General features: G+C 41.1%; 1 protein-coding gene across 5 annotated transcripts in view; it reads left to right on the top strand.

Annotated features, from left to right (window-relative positions):
* The window catches only part of fsip1 (fibrous sheath interacting protein 1), a gene marked incomplete at its 5' end in the record, with an annotated part of 29,689 nt that overhangs the window by 1,138 nt on the left and 5,924 nt on the right, over positions 1-22,627 (top strand). For 2 of the 5 annotated variants that reach the window (XM_082516056.1, XM_082516055.1), the window contains 4 exons: positions 528-667; positions 904-1,023; positions 5,154-5,315; positions 18,421-18,573. In XM_082516056.1, coding sequence (XP_082372182.1) covers positions 528-667; positions 904-1,023; positions 5,154-5,315; positions 18,421-18,573 — 575 coding nt within the window. Of the gene's footprint in view, positions 1-527; positions 668-903; positions 1,024-5,153; positions 5,316-15,737; positions 15,834-18,420; positions 18,574-20,138; positions 20,498-22,627 lie in introns of those variants that run through there. The other 3 variants (XR_014273146.1, XM_082516057.1, XM_082516058.1) reach the window with 3 other exon arrangements.

Below are 22,627 nucleotides of genomic sequence, written 5' to 3'. Positions count from 1 at the left end.
AGGGTCAGGGAACTTTAGCATTTGATTCTTGCATCACTTCAGCCTGCTGCAGGCATTAATGTGCTAAAGGAAATATTTCCAAGAAATGAATGTATAGCAACTGGCCCTGTGTGACTCATAAACGTTTTTCTCTTCAGGATCATGTGCCTTTTTTATGATATTGATTCCCTAAGAAATAAATCTCTTCCCAAAACAGCAGTCAATTCAATGCTAATTGCTCCATTCAAAGATTCTTAGGCAGATTAGCTGCTTGTTATCATAGAGGCCTAAGATGTAGTTAGTAGATTGTCCTCCTGCCTGCTGTGCCACCTTGTAAGAATATTTTTAGTCTACTTCTTTACAAACTACTTATATTTGTATATTTTACTCTGATCACTCTGATTTGAGCAGCTGCAAACTCATCATGTCAATAGGATCACAGAACCACATTTGTAAAATAACATTATCAGATTTAACTGGTTATTAGAGTCTTGACTTACTATTTCAATATTTATCTTCATAAATGCATTGCATACTTTCCTTGACAGGTAACCAGAGGCCAGACAGCTTGATCAGATCATTTGAAGAAGATTATGAAGACACTAGGGAAGACCAATTTGAACGCAGCCACTCTGGAGATTCCAAAGGCATGAATAAACAGAAGGACTTTGTTAAGAAAAACATTGAGGTATGTCAAAGTTCAGACTGGGCCAAATGGAGTACTTGGATATATCGCATGACTTAAAGTGAGTCTCTCCACTGTTGGTTTTTCCACTGAGGAAAATATTTGGTCTCTTGTTAAAAAAAACAACAACCCCACCCCCCCCAATAATTTATACATAATAGGACACCACTAAAAAGAAAAGAAATGCCGGGCAAATAATGATTTTTAGTTTCTATCACAAATGTTGTGTTATGCAATAGCTTGTAAATGGCGGAGGAGGTGAAGTGCTTTTGACCCAGGCAGAGAAAAGGCGTCTGGCTGAGCTCCTCCGAGAAATAGATGAAGAGGAAGACGACCCTGCCAGAGGCGCAGACAGCAAGGTAGGCTGACAAGAAGCCCTAACAGGCAACATATGCTGTAGAATGAGTCTCTCTTTTTCAAGTTTCTTTGTACTTACCCTTTGTGTCTCAGAGGCCTTGTGCAATAGCACAGTCGGAGGAGATGATCTCATCAGCTGCCTCCTCTACCAACACGTTGATCCTTTCTGCTTTCTACATATAATAAAACTTATAATTCTTATAATGACCTTTTAATACAATCCCTTCATTTTTTCAATAAATAGTTTCTTTTGTGATATTATACAGTCCTGTAAAAAGGAGCTTTCACAGGACTGTATGCAGCCCTGTACATACAGTACTATAATCCATGAGTTTGGAGAATCGTCTTTACCCATATGGAAAAGAAATAGTAAAAACTTATATGATTTACTCATGAAAGTGGCCACTTTCTCATTACTTTCATATATTGTTTTAGTAAGTATCCAAAACATACAAGTTTCATTATATAATTTTCCAAGGGATCTTATATCTGTTTTCACTCTTGTATGCTTTTCATACAAGTTTCACACAAGACAGATACAAACTTTTATAAGATTTATATATATCTTTTCCATATGGGTAGCAGCAAGAATTTGAAGTATTTTTTTCTGTGTGACACTATCAGTCTGTCACATCATTGTGGAGGAATTTTGTTCCACTTTTCTTTAAACTGTTGCTTCAGTTCATTAAAGTTTCCATGCAGTTGTTTATTCTCAGCTCTTTTACAGCATTTTAGTTGGCTTGAGGTTCTGACTTTGACCGGGCCTTTGCAACACCTTGAATCTTTTTCTTTTTCAGCCATGCTGTTGTAGATTTGTTGCTGTGTTTGGGGTCATTGTCCTGTTGCATGATCCAGTTTGGGCCTAGTTTAATCTGTCGGACAGATGGCCTCATATTTGACTCTGTGGTTGACTCAATAACACCAAGGTGCCCATGTCCACAAAACAAGCCGAAATCAGCACTCCTCCACCACCATGCTTGACAGTGGGTATGAGGAGGTTTGCGCTGTTATGCTGTTTTTGGTTTGTGGCACCGTGCATTGAGGACAGACATTGCTCCAGAACTACTGGGGACTGTTCAGATGCAGTTTTGCAAACCTAAGCCGTGCTGTCGTGTTTTTTTTTTTAGCGAACAGAGGCTTTCCTCGCAACCCTGGCAAACAACTCATGCTTTTTCTCAGAGTACTGGCGCAACCTTTAATGTTTCACATGCTAACTGAGTCCTGTAGAGCCTGAGATGTAGCTTTGGGGGTGGGGTGGGTTTGCTGTAATGTCCACTATAAAGATAACACACACATGAATACTACCGACCAGCAAACAGTAAAAACCTCATTTTTTATAGAGGTACTCAGATTTGGTGATGATCAGTTAAGTGAATTTGATTAGCAGCACCTGGCTGTTACTTAGCCCTTAATTCCTATGAAAGCAGTAGTGGTGTACTGAGTTTGAAACATTCTTTTTCACATAACTGTAGGTGGAAATATATTATCGTTGTTAAAATTGTTAAATAACTCAGCCACACTTTGCCTCTCAGAAGAGCATATGGGTCAGATATCCATGTTTTAAAGACTGCTTGGCAGCCGACGGGCAGAAGATTCTGACTTCTGAAAGCGCTTCACATTATGAGCCAGATGTCAAGTGCCACATGTGGTTCACACGGAATGCTCCATGTTATCCATTAGTTTTATAATTATGTTTTCAAAACTATTCCCTCTGCCGTGTTTCAGCACAATTCAGAAGCCAGGATCCCTACAGCTGCACACACTGTGCTGATAGAGCTTAAAGCTAAGAGAATGGACCTTTTGTTTTCCTTTGAGGATTTATCTGAGACCCTGCCACCTGGATTTCTCTGTGAACCCACCCACTCCATTCTAACTTCAAATGATTTTGTTTTCACTTTTAATTTGCCTTAATAACTCTTTTGGCAGCTGTGCGACCAGTTTGAAGTCCGATGAGATGAAACCCTCTGGAATGCAAGAAAAAACACCCTGCTTACCTTTAACATGCGGTTCCATTTAGTTCAACACTGACAGCTCTGCATCCGTGGCACAGCTTGCCAAGGTTTTGTAATGTCTCGGTGCTCTATTCGTGATGCTTCTCTTGACTTTTAAAACAGTACTGAAATCATTTTGGTGGCAGATACCAAACTGGGGGAAGCACAGATGCTCTGAGTCTTTTCATTGGCCGCAAGAAGACTTCCTGTTATTGCAAGACATGCTATTATGAATAGCAATAACGTAGCAAGCATATTATTTATGTCACCATGACTCTGGCAGCGAAGTGTTCTTAGTTCTGAGGACTTCACCAAGTTCTTGGTAGAGTCCTTTGGGACACATCAACCAAAATCTGCTGCTTACTGTTTGCCTCACACATTGATTTGGATGTTACTGACTCCTGTTCTCACAAGCTCTACAGTTTTGTGTAACCCGATAAATCAGGAGCAGTCAGTAATCGCAGAACGCGTTTATCCCTTAGGAAAGGCCTTGTGCGAGATCCTTTCACTATATAAGATAAGATAGAACTTTATTAATCCCTCGGGTGGGTTCCTCTGGGAAATTCTATATCTGGCTATAGGAAGCACCAAAGCTCTGTCAACACGCAGATTAACTCGGTCTTTATTTATCCATTTTCAGGTCTCTGTTCACATTCCTACACAGAAACTGGTCCAAACTGGAAGCTTCAGAGAGTTCAGTTTGCCCACCTTTACTTGGCAGAGGAAAAAGACAAAAAGCTCTCCATTGTGCCTCTTTTAGGCTCCTTCCATCTTGTATCGCAAATTTGACAGAACACATTAAAATATCTGTCATGATGTGAGTTTTACTCTGGTATTTTTTATTTTGTTGGAAACATCAGTGCTGTTTGTTGGCCACGGCTGGCTGTTTGTACGAATTTTTCCTTGACTTTGATAAATACCTACAGTATCACAATGCAGCTGAAATGGTAACTACTTTCACATGCGCATTTATGCACGTGGCGGGTCAATGAGGAAATCATTAACGAAGAATACATGGGGTAATAATGTCCCGTATTCTTGCACACATCCAACACAGGAAATTTTTGAGTTTTTGAGTGCTTTAATTGTTGAAACTGGTGAGCTTTGAGTTGCTTGGATGGATTTGGGCTTTTCCATACTGCTCCCTTTAAAGGCTTTGTAGATTCCCTCCTCCAGCATTATCTCTTTTTTTTTGTGACCACAGATGAAGATTTATTTAATATCAATTAGAGGCTTCATGATCAGACAGAGCTGTGCCCACTGGTCTGGGTTCAGACCTTTAAATCTGACCTCTCTATCAAGTTATTAATGTGAGTTATATATCTGTCAGTGTTATATCTGTATATCAGTGCTGCTCAGTTTAGGGTAAAAGTAAAATTCTGGTCCAAGAGCTTGTTTTTCTTCTTTATCTGTGAATTCCTCTCTTCCATGGTGAGCAGCAGCAGGATTAAATCACTCTATGCTTGATGTTTTTATGCGATGTCTGTCAAAACCTCGCATTCTGTCATGCAATGGAACAAAATGCATGCATGTGAACCAAAAGGACATACGGACCCTGTCTGAAGTCTGGCAGCGAGATATTCTGCCATATCCAAGGAAATAATTGCAGCGACTGAAACAATAGAATGGATCGACATATGAAGCACTAATTTGTGTCATAAAAAAATTACGGGTCTCAGCTTTTACATTTTTGCGTTGTGATGTGTTCCACCTACTTAATAGACCCCAATGTTTGCTGTTTTCTTTTGCCAGTTTTCCTCCGAACCTAGTGTTCAGAGGTTACAGCTGCGTTCTTTGGAGAGTTACGATCCTCTTTGGCATGATAGTCTTATTGCGAGATCTTATCTCACCGCCGCACTGTGATGAGCTCATCATCCACACATTGTTTCCCACGTGAGCCCCACTGGGATAGACAGTTACTCTGAGGAAGATGCATTTGTCAGAGTTTGGCAATCGAGCCATCCAGACAAAAATACCAGGACCTAAAGTTGTATCGCTCTCATGTTTTTCCTTTTTTTTTGTACTTTAATATTACAAAGTTGCTAAATAACTAAGTTGGCAGATAATGTTCATCAGTCTCTCATTTAGGTTGCCACATAATAAAGCAGGCTAACACGCATTGGACCTTGTGTTTCTTTCAGGAGACCATGTGGGCCGTGTCTGTCCCCACAGTCCAGGGTTACACCCCGGAGCCCTCTGACCTGGAGCAGCTGATTGACATTGACTCCAAAATTGGCCTTCTCCTTCCTGTGGAAGAATTTCACTCTGTGCACAGCTCATACACCAACGTAACCATGTCACAGGTAAGCCAGTGTAGTAGAGTTGTAAGGGCAATTGGGTTTATACTCTATACTAGACCTCGGAGATCTCACCCCCGTTCACCAGTGGTGGGAAATATTATTGTGCAAGTGCAGAGGCTTTGTCTCATGTTTCCATCCAATTTTCCACATTTCCATGTAAGGAGCATATTACAATGCTTTTCATGCAGTATTAGCTGCTGGCAGATTTTAATGCAAAAAGTTTTCTTACAAACACTACCAGTCAAAAGTTTGGACACAGCTTCTCATTTAAAGGTTTTTCTTTATTTTTATGACTATTTACATTGTAGATTCTCAATGAAGGGATCAAAACTATGAATGCAAAAACTATGAACTATGAACTAACTCAAAGCATGTTTTATATTTTAGATTCTTCTTAATAGCCACCCTTTGCTTTGATTACTGCTTTGCACACTCTTGCTTCATATATTTGATGTCTTCAGTGAGTATCTACAATGTAGAGAGTAGTAAAAATAAAGAAAAACAATTAAATGAGAAGGTGTGTCCAGACTCTTGACTGGTAGTGTATGTTCTTCCCATGTGAGTAAGGGGGACTTGTATGTGCTAAATATGGTATTTATACAGTTAGAATCAAATGCTACCTGCTAACCTTTACCTCTTAAATGCTGTACATTTTCTAAGTTTTGACTCTGACCTGTACATCACTACAACATCAAATATTCCATTTTTACCGATATTTATAACTGTAAAAAGAATTTTCCAGGCCTCAGTCCTCTATCCTGGCCCAATCCTAGACGTGAGCTCAGTGAGTTATCTCAGGACTTTATATCACTGTGTTTTCAAAGCCAGATGGCATGTGTGTAACCTGTCGGTGGAAAATGATGTTTTTTTGAAGTCAATGTTGAGAACCCAGGGTGCCATTTTCTACTATCACTACTGGATCTAGTCTAGGAAAAACTGCAAACCTTGAATCTCGGTGCTGGAACAACATGCGAAGTACGTATGATATGATGTCCAGAATGTTTATGGCGTCGATCTAATTATTTCACAGAGATCCTGGAAAAGTAACCCCCCCCCCCCCCCATCATCCATCCATCATCTGCTCTCCATTAGTGTTGAAATGGCTAATTCAGGCATTCCTTTTCAATTGATGTAAAATGTGAATTGAACAATGACACTCAGATTATGAAAAGCAAATAACCAGTTGAGCAAATGATAAACTTCAAAATGCAGCCCACAGGTGTGAAAAATCAAGTGTTTTCTAACCTCAGCTCGCTCCCGTCTTGCTGTTGTGGCGCAGATTAAAAAACAGCCATCCGCAACAATAAATCGCACCAGTGGCTGTAAATCCTTAAGGTGCTCATAAAAGGAAATACGCCTTTGTTTTCAACTTACCTTTCTTCTTAGGCAGCAGCTCCTGAGCTTCTAACCGAAACCATTCGTGTAGCGTGGACCTGCTTGTTTGCCGACTCATTCCAGAGCCGACTGTAATGCACACGACGTTGATATATTAGTTTCAACAACACCGAAAGTGTTTTTTCCCCATTCGTATTAAGTCATGACCTAGATTTCCATGTTTTCCACTGTCTCTTCTTTTCTGGCTGTGTCAGATTGTCACGTTTTACATAGAAGAGGGAGTCATTCTCTCTCGAGCGTGCACTCCCTAATAAAGAATCCGAAGTCTTAAATCTGCGTGTTCCGAACTCTGCGGTGTTCTTTCCCAGTGAGTTGCGATTGATAATCCCTCTTTCATTCCTAGCCACCTTAATAGTAAATTCTCCCTGGCGACACAGCCTCTCTGTTGAGGCTATGAGGGCTGATGGAGTCTGGGAGGCCCGACACCAGCTGGGATGCTGCCACAGAGGAGAGTTGCTCCCCATTAGAATGTAATTTCAGACCTGGTGGAGGTAGAGGAGTGCCAACGTTGCTTTCCTCTTTCATTAGGCATTTCCTTTTCATATTAACACATCCAGCAATCTTTACTGCATACCGTATAAAGCCTACTGCGAGAGTAAACTACCTCATATATCGCAAATTATCTACTTGTACAATATTTGCACACGAGATTTTAATATCAATGCTTTGAGATTTGATATCACCGAACCTTTTCTGTGTCAGTCATTAGACTGTAATGACTGAATGGTACGCTATTAAGATATCCAAGCACATCGGTCCATAAAGCATAGGAAGATTGTTTTTTCAATGCACTGCATTCATCATTGCATTGCTACATGGTGAGTCATGGTGAGGCTTTAGTGGAAAAAGCAGTGTTTTCTTTGCCTCTGGTCATTTATGATGATAGGAAAAAGTTCAGGTAGCTACAAACCACTGAAGACCTGGAGTGAAAGGAAATAAAACACAACTTTAATCACTGTTTCCCTTGGACACTGTCAGTTTTGGGCTTATGACAGCACCGATCCCTTTGCATTCTTCACTCTGCTCCCCTTTTCTCAGGCTTCAGATGAAATAGCCTCGCTGTCATTAAAAACATCTGTTGGGTTGCAGAATTAATGTACAATACACCCTCCTACTGTATCACTGTGTGGTAATGCCTGCACCACCCACAGCTCGAAGCCAGCAGAGACGATTCTGTCATGAGAAGTAGCTGCTATTGGGTGTTCGGTGACATGGGTGTGTATGAGTTCTTTACATCAGAATTACATATGTCATCCTTTCAAATCTGGCTTTTTTTTGAATGTCTGGTTGCAATAAAAATTAACATTTTATGCTGTCATGGTTTTCAGTCTTGGTTTTCAATCAGTGTCACAGTTTATGTGCTCTGAAAGCCCCAAAAGCTTCTTCTGTATTTGAAGTGCAAGTCCAGCTGTGTTTTTGTTGTGCACCGGTCAGCTATATTTTGATGTAAGAGCATGAGGTCACTTAGTCACACTGTGTGGTTGCTGATGAGTGCCCATAATTCTAACTGCAACAAATGTTAAGTGGGAGACCAGAGTGCTGGGCAGAAAACGCCCTTTTGACTAACAGTTTGCAAACGTATCTTATTCAGTTCATTCATATAATTAAAGCTGTGGTAAAGATTCGTTTATATATATATATAAATATATATACTGCTCAAAAATAGATAGAGAAACACTTTTCAGAGTATAGACTCACGTTTGTTCAACTTCTGAGATATTGATGTGGTCAGTTAATAAACAAGGCATTGTTGTTAATTAGTTTAAGCTGCTTTTGTGTTAATGAAACGCCCCAAAACAGGGATTGTTTTACAGACCACTGAATTTTTTTACTTCCTCATCTTTTCTGATTGTTTTTTCACTAGTTGTGTTTTGGGCTAGGGTCAGTGTCACTACTGGTAGCATGAGGTGATGTCTGGATCCTACAGAGGTTACACAGGTAGCTTAGCTCCTGCAGAATGTCACATCAATATGTGCCATTGGCAGAAGGTTTGCTGTGTCTTCCAGCACCGTCTCAAGAGCATGGACGAGATTAAAGACAGTCACTTTAGGAGAGCTGGACAGGGCTGTAGAAGGTCTTTAATCCATCAGGAGGACCGGTATCTGATCCTTTGTGCAAGGAGGAAAAGGATGAGTACTGCCAGTACTGAGTACTGCTTCTAATGGGGCCCGTGCTCGCTGATCAGTACTGTAAAGCCTGATTGGAATATGAAGTAGAATACCACGTTTGGGATTTTTATAGATGAGAGCAGGTTCACCCTGACCACATGTGACAGATGTGAAAGAGTCTGGAAAAGTCATGGAGAACGTTACGCTGCCTGTAACATCGTTTAGTACGGCCGATTTGGTGGTGAGTTAGTGATCGTCTGGGATATCCATGCAGGGATGCACAGATCTCTACAGGCTAGGCAACGGCACCCGGAATTATTCTTTTTAATGTTTTTTTTTCAGCTCTTCGCTCACCCCACAGGGTGCTGAGGATGTGTGTGGATTTTTCCCCCTGTTCTAATGCCAGACTGCCATTAAAACAGGATGAAATCCTTTAACTGCCATCTCCAGCACTCCCACCTGTCTTTTTGTTAGTGTCTATAAATTATATACCATAGCAGGTCTCAGTGCCATGTTGGAAACCTTTCCTTTTGCTCCTGCTGCTATTCTTCTGTCACAAATGGCCTGGTAAATGGCCTGTATTTATATAGCGCTTTACTAGTCCCTAAGGACCCCAAAGCGCTTTACATATCCAGTCATCCACCCATTCACACACACATTCACACACAGGTGATGGCAGCTACATTGTAGCCACAGCCGTCCTGGGGCGCACTGACAGAGGCGAGGCTGCCGGACACTGGCGCCACCGGGCCCTCTGACCACCACCAGTAGGCAACGGGTGAAGTGTCTTGCCCAAGGACACAACGACCGAGACTGTCCAAGCAGGGTCTCAAACCGGCAACCTTCCGATTACAAGGCGAACTCCCAACTCTTGAGCCACAATCACCCCTGAGACTCCACCTGCATGCACTCTCTTCTTCACCTCTCTTTTGCACCCTCTGTTGCTTTGAATGGTTGATCCCAGATATTTAATCTCATCCACCTTCACTACCTTTACTGCTTGAATCTTCGCTGGTGCACCCCTCATTCACACGCATATCATTCCTCTTCTCTCCAGAGCATACCTTCACCTCCCCAGGCTCTCTTCCTACCTGCTCCCTACCCTAGCAATTTCATATGTAAATAATGAAAATGGGGAGCGTCTTTTCATAGCTAAATAGAGTGGAAATCAATAATAAAAATAAACATACTTTCACACTGCTTTTTAAATCCAAAAAAAGAAGACATATGCACATTTCCGCCTATCTGTCGACTCATAGTTTGAATCTTCACAGAGATTTAAGCATCATGTAGTACACTTTTAAAACAAAAACATAACTATTAGGTGAAAAATATTGTGTAAAATAATAATAAAAAATATGTTTCTTGTTAATAGTGATGACAGTTGGAAAACAAAAAGGACGATGTATCCTCAGAAGTCAGGAAGAAACGGTCCTCCCTGGAATACGATGTCATGTCCCCGCTGAAATATGGAAGATATGCTAACTCGCAACAGAAAACAATGTGACAGTGTTTCCTTTTTAATCATTAACAGCAGTTGAACTTTGGTATTCATCACACTGGTAACCTTTCTTTCCTTTTTTTTGAATAGGTTTATGAAACATCTAATACGAGTTTTGGCTGGACAGCTGGTCAGAGCTGAGGTGTCAGTGTTGTCGTGTGGCACGCCGGGTGTTTTTCACAAGGTTAACTTGGCTAAAAAGCACAGACTCCACACCCTTCCCCACCCTATAATTCCCGCGAGACCCAGTTTATTGTCTTCTTATAAACGCCTCTCCCGCTGGTGTTCTCCACACCAGCAGTTGTGTTAAGTGGTGTAGAGAGGTTTTTCCTTGTCATGGTTCAGATCTGACTGTTCCACTCATTATGGCCCTCGATGGTGGGTAACTTAGTCGCACAGACATCTGTTAACAATTAGCAAAGCTTTAAATATCTGCTGATCTCCTGTCTTTATGATCCAAATCACAACCTGCTATCCTTTGCATTTTAATACGCGGGGTAGAGCTAACCGTATTTTACGGAATAATTCCACATTTTGGAAAAAATATACTTAAATTGATATCATAAACTTCACAGGGTTGTATTGCCTTGTCAATTCTCACAGTCTTTCATTTTTATTATTGATATAAAAAAAGTCCACTCAATGTGTAATGTTAGCAGCTGAACTATAGGCCAGATATTGCCTGACAGTGCACAGCATTGATGGACAAGAAGTGCAAAAAGATGCTTGGATGCGTTTCTTCTCCAGATGCTTCTGATAAATATTGAAAGTGGCCTGCTTCTTAAGCTCTGTGTTCACATCGATCTCAACTGTGTCATTATTTGGAAGAGAGTTAAACTACCTTTTGTTAGCAAAGTGGGGCTGAGTGGAGACACTTTTATGAGCAGTGTCTCTTAATAGTAGAATCAGACTGTGAAGCATTTTCAATGGTTTAAAGGGATTGTGAATGCAAATGTTTCTTTAGTGACCTGAGGCAGTGAAATTTTCACACAGGTTATTGTTCTCTGATTATTCTCTGGATAATGCTGAGTTGTTGTGAACACACAGGTGGCGTGTGTGTGTGTTTTCTTTAAACCCGTTTCACATTTAACATCCTTTTTGGACTGCCAGGAGGTTATGATCTATGCAGCAGTGATTGCTACGGACCACCCTCAATACTAAAAGAGAAAGCAACTATAAAATCCAGATGACCCACAAGTGAATCTTCTAATACTTTAGGAATGCTCACCAATCACCGAGTTATCTACAGGGATCCAAAGTACTGATGGGAAAACATGACCTCAGGAGGGGAAAAATGACAGCTTGGATACAAACAAATTTTGTATCTGGGACATTTTTAAGATTGTGATATACAAACCCTGACACTGTTTCTTAGGGTGCAGATTTGTGGCATAACTTTACAGAGGAGGGAGGAGTGGTTTCAAGAGGTAAAAATACGCCTCTGTGCATGGCGAGTGGTGCAAAAACATGCACATTTGTTTGCATTACCTTGCTTCCCTGAGTGTCAGCTCCTAATGGGTATTATATACAGGCTGTGTATACCATACAGCTGTGTTGCAGAATCTCTGATTGAGAAATTGACACATGACTGCAGGTCATAGCTGGGTAAGAACGAGAAAGAAACAGGGAAAAGTGAAAACGCTCTTCTATAGCTACTGAACAGCTTGCTCCTGAGCTCTCACAGGGAGTGCTCGTGGCAAGGCATGCGGACAGGCCTTGGCAGGTAGCCTGGGTCCACGTGGCACAGCTTGAGCTCCTTCTATGCTTCAGATTTAAAAAAAAAAAGATTCAGTGTGAGTGAAAACAGAGAAACGCAGAGGAAAGAGAAGTGTGCTGTCCTGAACAACACCAGACATCTTTGCGTGAGTCAGCACGGCTGGCCTTCTTTTATCATCACAGCACGGCCCCTGTGCAGTGCATAGCCACAGGGCATTAACAAGTCAAACACAAGGGGGAGAATATTTTCCAATCAACAGGAATCAGTTTCTACAGCGTTACCAGGAGTCAAACTGAGCGGTCAGTAATCAACCTTCCAACAGAATCCCAAGTCATAGTGGAAAATATATTGGAGTTTTGTATGGGGCTTCTGTCAAACTGTGTTTTATTATAATGAAAAGTGTTTCTTGGATTTGGATGCGAATAACATTCTTTCAGAGTACTGAAGTCAACCACTAAGCACAGTCTGAAAAAAGCCCCGCAGCATATTGTAGATTTGAAACAAATAACTCAAGTTTTAAGGCTGGAAAGGACACCGATTATTGCAGGGCTATTGCAATTAACTGCAATCGATTGTTTAATAAACCGGTAGCTCAAAGTATAACAAAAGCAGGCTGTTTCCATTATATATGCAGCCTGTTTTCTTTAATGACCGAGTGACTTAATGTGACCAACAGGCACTTTTAATATAACAAAGACCCAGAGAATCAAGCCCAGTGAATCACTGCATGCTTGAACAAACTGCTGTTAGAAACGCTGGCCTGTGTTCACATCACATAATTGTTTTCCAAAGAAAAAACGTATTTTTCTTCTGTTTGCGTAACTCTTTGCAGTATATGTAGAAAAATATCCAGAAGTCGTCATTTTCCTGTGAACTTTGCTCGAGAGACCACACATCGTACCAATTAGTTTATTTGGCATGTGTGGTAGCTTTTATGATTTTACTTTTGACACTTCCTTGGATTTCCTGCCTCGGAGCATGTGTCACTGTTTAGCTTGTCTTGAAAGTGTGAACAAGGTCATCAAGCTGTCGCATTGGTTTTGGTCAGGCTTAAGACTCTCCTCCTTAATATCTATAACGTACTACGAAGGAAGCTGAAGTAACCGCTGGGCTGGTATGTGCTATTACTATGTAATAACATATGCTCGTCACTGTAGGCTGCAGCAGAGCACTGATGCGTGATGACGACCGAAATATTTGTTTTGTTTTCATGAGATGCATCTGAGAATGAGACCGGTCTGCCAATCTTACTGGCTCCCTTTGCTATTAAAGCTAATATGATTGACGTTATTTAATAAAATGCTGCTTTAATGGGAACATCAGTATGTAGCACATTCAGTATTTCTGAGTGTTGGGCATCCAAGATTTTTTTTGAATTAATTTGAAGCGAAGCTTTTGGCACAAAAAGCCCCCCGCTATTTTTCTTGTTTTGTCACTTTGGACAACAGCGGATCATCCATCAAACGCTGCAGCTGGTTCACACTCAAACACCGTGACAACGTCTGGATGGAATGTAATGCTTCTAGAGATCATAAAGCTGATCACGGGATATTAAAAATCAATTAGTGAACGTGAAAAGCACGCCTGGTTTGAGTTATCTGAAAGTCATACAAGCAGCATAACCGTAATAACCGTGGTTACGCTTCTTATTTTATACTCTGGCAAGAAAAAAAGTATGTGAACTGTTAGGTAAAACAAGGGCAGCTTCTCAGTCGACACGATATCATGCATGAATGACTGTTTTTCTTTTCTTTTTAATAACATTTATTTTGAATTCAAGATGTTTCAGTTTGTGACACCAGAGCAAAGTTCGAAGCAGTAAATTCACATTTCAGCGATTGGCAGACCTACTTTTCTGTATAAAGCTAATTATGTTTGACATGTTTTTCATGCTCAAACGAGACATATCCAGGTTTTTGAGGCCTCCCAGCAATTCTGTGACCCAGATAGGTGATGTGATTATTGGAGATCTAGTACATCCTGTCAAGTAGTTACTCCAAAAAGGACAATTACCACATTTCTTTGTGTTGTTCAGATAAACACTACCTCACTCGCTCTTCCCTGTTCTTTTTGGAAGTCACTCTCAGTCACATACTGAGTTAAAGCTATCAAGCATTTAAGAAGAAGACGCACAAATGCGGCACAAAACAGTAGAGCAATAGCTGGAGTATGCTAAGGTCAATGCACAAATCCTTCATTCTCTTCCAAGAGGTGATTACTACCGTTTAACTGGCACAAGAGCAAATGGTAATTTACTGTTAATGCTTGCCAATGTCCTGCAAAATGAACTAAACTTGTTGTGCTCATTTATCATAAGTGCCTAATCTATTATATTTTTAGAAACATTGCTGGAAAAGTAAGGCAATTAATAGACTGTAATCCACTGACTCTTTGATGGAACACACATGAACCACATGTCAGCTTATTGCACACATTTTTCACATGTTCCTCATCAAAGCAACAATATACAGAGGTCAGTAAAGGTACTGTAAGGAATTTTTTGAGGTTGTTTAATAGAAAAAAGGTATCAAATACTCAGAAATATCCATTCATTAGTGTGTGATTACATTTTCCAACTAAGAGCGGACGAGATGGTCATTGCCTCTGCGCCTAATCGTGCTTTATGTATGTGGTTACATATATTGTACGCTTTGTAATCAAAATCACAAATGGCTCTTTTAAAATATATCTGTCCATTTAACATTTGTACACGTAAGATATTGTCATCTCTTTCTCATTATGTCTTTCTCCTCCACCAGTGCTCTACTCCCTCGTTTCCATCTCATCCTCGTCCTCCTCACATTCAGCGTCATCTTCTGAACTGAAATCAGGGCTGTGACACACAGAGTCGGGGATAAACATGCTTATTTATTCCTGATATTGTTGCAGTTAATTATTCTCAGCTGTTCGCCTCCAGACAGCTAAACAACAGCAGCTGGTTATAAGCTAATATCGTGCCAACTAATGTTAGGCTCAAGTATCCTAAAAATCCCACTTCCCACTTCGCACATCATATGAAAGTTTAAAGAAGTTACCTAACGCCAACTAACAGCAGGTAACAGTTGCAAAAAAGTTTAGGATATCTTCAACAACTCATCTCATTATTGCTGCCATTGGACAGAAGTGAGCTTGAATATTTACAGTCTCTTCCAGAGGAAATACAGGTGGACACCCAGCATATTGACAGCTGAGGTACACGGCTCAGTGATGGGTTGTACTCACTACAAATAAATGGTGGACAGAGTTGTTTGTCCTATAGTGGTCACTATAGTTAGGTTCATGCACTTAGGGGGAAACAGGATGGGAAAGAAAACAGAATTCAGTTGACTGCAATCTGCAACCTACTGACATCTAGTGGTGAGATTTTACACACTGGAACTTTAAAGTTTCCAGCAATATAAAAACTATTTTACTTGGCACTTCATTTTTTAGAATTACAACTGATGCTGTATGTCCAGATGGACCATGCGCGACCAACTCACGCTCATATTAATCAATATAATGAACCCTTACTGTAATTTCAGCATATGTATTATGAACAGAACATACAGTTAACACGAGGGGGAAATAAGCTACAGGTCCTAGAGCTGTTTTGATATCAAGGAACTGGAGTTTTTATTAACACTTAGTATTATTAATACTCACAGTGTGAAACAAACTACGTAAACATCCTAAATGATCTTCTATCATCTGTTTTCTGTTAGCTGTTACCATGAGAGAAGATCCTTGACCAATGGACAGATTAGAAGAGTTTAAAAGATAATCTTTTGTGTGGAGATGCCCATCCTATCTGTCAGAAGGTGAGAGGTAAAGTACACCCTAGACAGGTAACCAGCTCATCACAGGGACAACACAAGACAATGAGACACTCATCATTCACGTCACATTCACACCTATAGCCATTTTAGATTACCAGCTGCCTTAAACATGTCTTTGGACTGCGGGAGAACAAGCAAGCTTCTCTCATAAAGGACACAGCAGATCAGGAGGTTCCACAAAACAGAACCTTCGTGCTGTGCCTTGAATACAAAGTAAGTATTTTATAGGGTGTTAATTTAGTCAGAGGGTGTTGGTTAAGTTTGAAAATCTGTAGCAAGTCACTTGAACTGGCCAGTAATGGCTTATTTTATTGTTAAACTTTCGCAGACAGTTTTGAAGTTTGCAGCCTGTATGGCAGCTGTGCCCTGCATGTTTGCAGTCCTATAGTAAAAAGTAGGACAGCTGTCGTTTCCAAATTAAATAAACTGTTTCTCCCAAAGATTTGGGCTTTTTTAGCAACATGCATTTAGTGGTGTGATGATGAGGGTAAAGCTAGACTTTAATTTTTATTTTTCCTGGTTGGAATGCTGTATCTCTCACTCTGGTGCGTGACAGGAGTCTGATCCCATCGTGGTCCTCGCTTTTGTAGTCTAGGATGACCGAGTCTGAACCGAAGGGCTCTAGTGACAACCACTTAAAAGAGACTTCAGATAGAAGCTGTCATTATTTCCTTATAAGGACACAGAGGGCACGGCTAGGTGAGGCCACACACACTTTGGAACATTCAGGAGATATTCGCTTTTGCCAAGTCTTGAGTATTAAAGTGCAGTCATATCACTAATTTCCAAAAAATCTGTGTAAATGCAATGCACAATATTAGCTGAATAGGCATGTCTGTTTGGCTTATTGACAAGGGAAGAGGCATTAATTCAGCTTTAGCGAGCACCCCCTCCTACCCCGGCTTAAACTAAGATTACATCCCACCATAAATGTGTCATAACAGATTTAGTAGCTCAGTGTTTAAGTTCATAATTTCTTCTGGGCCTCCCTGTCTTCACCAACCTACTATTTCGGTGTATGCGAGTCCCTATTGAGATGTCAACAATTTTATGAAATGTCCATCAATTTCAACGTTATTAGATCATACACACGCCCGCCTGCCATCCGGACTAACCGAGAGATTTTAACCACACGGCGCTGGACGAACACTGCAAAACAGTCGTGCGGTTGGCAACGTCCACACAGACCCAACAATTTTTGTTTTAAACCTAGCTGCATGCTTTTATGGAGAAGCTGTTTATTTTTAGAGGTTAAAACGCGACTCTAGCGGAGGTCACGTACCGGACAGTGTCTACAGCATTTTTCATGTTTGCATTATTACTTATGAAGGCGTAAGATAAGATAAGATAAGATAAGATAAGATAAGATAAGATAAGATAAGATAGAACGTTATTAATCCCTCGGGTGGGTTCCTCTGGGAAATTCGACTTCCAAAAAGCACAGCAACGACCGAAGTTACAGTTACAGAATTGTTATATATACACACACACACACACACACACACACACACACACACATATATATAAATACAGAGACAAATATAAATAAAATATACAAAGGGGATAAATAGAATAAATAGGAATAAAAATAAAAATACAAGTGAATTGCACATTTCAAGTATTGAGTCTATTGCACTGTTGACTATTTACAAAAAGTATTGCACAAGGTATTGCACAGTGAGGTGAAGAGGCACTACAGCTTAGTTGTTCCCCCCTCCTTTGTCCTCCTGTTTCCCCTCCCTCTCCCCTCCAGAGAGGAGTTAAACAGTCTGATGGCGTGTGGGACAAAGGAGTTTTTCAGTCTGTTAGTTCTTGTCTTTGGGAGAAGCAACCTGTCACTGAACAGACTCTTCTGGTTGTTAATGGCCGTGTGCAGAGGATGCCCAGCATTGTTTATAATGTCCAGCAGTTTCTTTAATGTCCTTTTCTCTGCCACTGTCACCAGAGTGTCCAGCTTCATGCCGACCACAGAGCTAGCCTTCCTGATCAGTTTCTCCAGCGGGCAGGGTCTCTTTTCTTTTTCTTTTTTTAAGTGCCAACTGTTTTTCAAATACTGATGCTGATGTAGGATGACAGACTTATGATTTACAAAGAATCTGACATATATTCAGTGGCTTTAAAGAGGCTCTCTTTCGGTCTCTGTGCACGATACAAAGAGAATGGCGCACGCTTTGGTCGGGAAAGACAGACCTCCCACTTATCAGCTATCTGTTGATAATCCTCCAAGCGTGACTCCTATTTCCTCCTGACCCATTTTCAGGGTTTGTTTTGGATGAGAGTGGGGTTCATGTGTCAGTGCACGTGGATGCCACAAACGGGTGATTTATGTTTGACCCCTGTTTGGACTTTTTCAGGTCTTTGTAATGAGTTCCGGGTTTTACTCCTCGTCTGTAGGAGTATGGAAAGCTTTCACAGGAATTAATTGTGGTGAACTGCTATGTGCTTTTATCACCATTTAAATGCTTCCAAGTGACAGCCAGAAGCCACAAGCACAACTCTAGGAGAGCACCCACGGGAGATGAGGTGTTTCTTCCCCCCGTGAGAACCTCTCGTGTCTGTTGTGTATCAGGGCCTTGGCTCGGAGGTTAGTTGGAAGTGCGATGGGGACCCGCAGCCAGGAGAGAAGGTCCTGCAGGATATAAAGGAGAGGAGAGGGCAGGAGAGGCGGCTCCAAGAGATCCAACGGCAGCTGGAGCTCCTGGGTCAAAGCCAAGAGATGACTGTGAGTTCAAAGCAGCTACACACTCACGAGAAAACACATGCTCATGCGCACCCAAATACTTGCATACACACAATATGACTGTGTTGTGTGCATTATAATGCTCCACAGCGTTCATCTGTAGACACGTGTGTAACAAATTATTACAAGCATACAGCTCATTCTCTGTCATTCTTAGAGTGAGAAGATGAAATCACATGCAACATTCGTGTCTCTGCAGACCCATAATTTTTCCTCTTTTTCCCTCATTTCACTTCTCTCTCTTTTCAGTTTACAGTCTCATGTCTGGTTTATACCGATGAGCTAAAGTTCGCCCTCTGCTTCTCTTGATGCATGGTTTTGATCAGAAGGCCAGGATGGTCGTTTTCTCCACTGATAGCCTTTTTGTCCTCCTCCACGTTTAATTGCTTTCTCGCGATCTTTGCCAAGATTCAGTGTCTTCGCTCCACAGTGTTCCCTAGAAACCATTGAGCACCGTCTGATCTTAGGAGTCTGCAGAGTTACAACCAGAGGACTGTCACTAAAGGCACAATGCAAGAATGTTCCAAGAACAAAGGTGGACGGGCCTGATTTCTGCTCTCTCTGGCTCTTATGACTTTAAATTTTCTGTTAGATAAAAGGAAAACATCAGGGTTAATACATTTATTTGTTAGACTTTGTTGGTGTTAAAAGGGAAGCTCCTGCTGCTGTTTATGGAATTCTTTTCATCAGTTCTCACACTGATGAATCACAGCGTGATGTATATTCAGTATGCCTAATTCAAACATAAAAGATGGGCATTTCTCTGTCAAATAGTGAGGTAATAAAACCACCGAGCGGCAGCCACACCCTTACATCACACGGCATCACGCCATGCAACTGAGGCCTATTCCTGGCCTAATTAAGGAGAGACAAGTGGAATTTTGTTGCTAATTAAGCCGAGCTCCATTCGAGGAAAACCGTTCTTTCATCGTGATTCCAAAACATCAAACCCACCAGTCCCTTAACTACTGGTGCTGCAACACACTCTTTGCGTTTGACCATGTGTCACTGCATTTTTATATAGTGTGACTAAATGAGTGAACCCAGCGAGTGACTTCAATGTAAACAGCAGCCTCACGGTGTATATATTTTTAGTGCCACGGGCCTTGTTTTGTGGCTAGAAAAAGATTTATTTGTACAGATTTTGTCTGGGAGGGCATACTTAACCAGTCTCACACAGCTGCAGTATACTCATAAAGTTGATTTGTATAACATACATAACTCAGAGACTCTCACAAGACTTTTGGGCCTCCACGTTGGGTGACAGCCGTCCCCAGAGGGATAATGTTATGCATATATCCCAAGATCCCATTCTTGTGAAGACAGAATGCCGTGAATGCCTTCGGGACAAATATTCACTTGAGCACTGTAATGATTTCAATAGATCTGTGTGTAAGCCATAGAACCAAAGGCTGTATTTCCAGTTACACCGACTGTCTGCTAGCTATGCAGTGTTTCTGTGTAGTTTTCTATTGGATTAAAAGTGTGATAAGAAGAAATTTATCCATCCATACATCCATCTGTTTTCTTCTGCTTATCCAATTCAGGGTTGTGGGTGAGACTGGAGTCTAAACCAGCAGCCATACATCCTGGACAGGTGGCCAATTTCTCACAGGGCCAGCACAGAAACAGACAACCATTTACATTTATAGCAAAGGAATCACCAGTTAACCTAAACCCTCTAACCTCAACTAACCTCTTCCTCTAACCTGGGGAGAGCCCACACAGACACGGGGAGAGCATGCAATCCAAACAGAAAGGCTTTGACCTTCTTGCTGTGAGGCAACCACTACGCTTCTTACCTTGTTGGTGCAAAAATATTATTTTATGCCTGTCGAACTGTGTTATCTTTGGCATTTTTCATAGACTCGACTAAGGAAAGGAGAACAAATAATATGCTTTTGCAACAGGTTGCTAGTAACAAAGTGCCTAAAGATACAAATGGGTTTCTCTGTTATGTGTAAACACAACAGTGGTTCATCCCTTGGGTCGAGTGCCTTTTTTATGCTTGAGTGATTCATATGTCAGTGTTAAGTGGCTTAAAAAACATGTATGTAAAAAAAGTAAAATGGTACAAGGACTGGACTGAAAATGAGAGAAGAAAAGAAAAACTTCAGAGAGTCTGGTGAACCACTGCTTAAGAGCACTTTTAAAAAAATTCCTTGTCATGGTCCTGGGCCATGTGGGCCCAGTATTCTTAGTTTCTTGTATTTTTGTATTTCGTTCCTTATTTAGGTCATGTTTCCTGAGTTGTCCTGTTATGTTGTTCCTTATTTGACTTCCCCTTGTGACTTTTATCCCCTGTGTGCCCCTCTATGTATCTGTGAGCCCTCATCTCCCCTCCTTGTGTTTCATTCCATGTTTCCCCAGCCCACTATGCCCGTGCTCTCTCTCTCCTCCTGTTTGCACCTCTGTGTACTTCCTGTTTTACTTTGACAGTCTCCCGTCAGTGTTGTTTACTCCTGCCTTGTCTTGTTATGTTTATATGTGTCAGCTGTGTTCCCATGTGTGGCCACTTCCCCTGATCATCCCTCTTGTGTATTTAGTCTCTGTGTTTCATGTAGTCTGTGTCGCGTCGTCTGTGTTTCCGTATCTCCAGCCATAGCTTTTCCTTAGTTTATGTCCAGTTTAGGTTTCTGTTTAACTATTACTCTTATGCTGCCCTCACTCTGTTTTGTTCCTTTCATCAGCCAGAATAAAAGGCTCGCTTTTGTTTAACTCCACTCCTGCATCCTCGCTTGTGTTCGCTCCTAGGTCCACCACACACATTTCCGCACGGTCTGCCTCCGCAGACCGTGACATTCCTGTTATTGAGTTTGACCAAATTCAAGTGTGTGATTAAAGGAGAAGTTAGGAAGGTGAAGTATTAGGTTTTTCGTAGCTATTTATTTAAACATGCTTGAAATACGGTAAAACAAAGATATCTTAAAATAGCAGATTTGACGAGGTTAACAAGCCTATTTTTCTGAAGAAACTGTGTGATGCTCGACAGTTGATCTGGTGCTCGTTTTCCTGCAGCCTGTTTTGGCTGCCTTCCTAAATCTACAGCAAAAGGAAGGACAATCTCAGCATTTACTGTAAAACAGGATAGTTCCAGCCCAACGGTCTTGTTTTAATCAGGCCAACACTATCAGTCATACTTCCTCACTTACAGCAGTTTGTTATTACCTCATTATTTCTAGCATTTATCGGAACAGCAGTCTAGGTTAAAAAAAAATTTATAAATTGACTTATCTGGATCTGAATCTCAAAATCAATTATCTGTCTCTATGCATGCTTCACCACTTTCCTCGCTTCACTGCATCCACAGCTGATGGCTGTTAGCTGCTAGCTTATCTCCCTCATCGGCTCTGCTTTGTCACCGTATGATCTTTGGAAAGGGCTCAATTTGAGAAAAGTCTCTTCCCCACTGGTCTCAGGTTTTTCAGTGTCACTATGATCTCTCCTATCTCCTGTACATGCTCTATAACTCAACTTCAAATATACAAATTCAAATTTAGGAGGTGACACCGCTTTTGGATATATTTGCGGAAACAGCTCCTAAGCTTCAAGCCTCGGGACAGACCATGGCAGACGCTGTTTGAAATATGGATGCAATATAGGTTTAATGACACGGGGCACGTCTGAGCCTGCCTAGCCTCCTAAATATTGAAGTTATGATTGGTGATTAAGTAATTTTGAACTTTTACAACATGTGTCATTTGGGAGGATATGTAATATGTTAGCAAGCTCAGAAACTGAAAGATACTTTTAGCAGCAGCTCTCATGTGCACAGAGATGTTTGTCCCACATTAAACATAGGAACATTGTCTAGCTAGCGTTAGCCGTCTCAGGCAGTCAGCACTCCTGACCGCTGCACTTTAACCTGTGATTCAAACTATGGAAGTATACAGTAAAGAAAAGCCAGAGTCTTTTTTTCCCAATTACACAGTGTCATTGTTAAGTATGCAATCCAAAGCTCTCAACTTTAAATCTGTCAGATTTGAACCTTTTGCTGCTGCAACCTCTTCTGCTTCTGTTCAGGCTCTGCAAAGGA

Source organism: Aulonocara stuartgranti, assembly GCF_965226115.1.
Source record: "Aulonocara stuartgranti genome assembly, chromosome: 19".
NCBI lineage: Eukaryota > Metazoa > Chordata > Actinopteri > Cichliformes > Cichlidae > Aulonocara > Aulonocara stuartgranti.
This window is presented reverse-complemented; position numbering and strand designations above follow the sequence as displayed.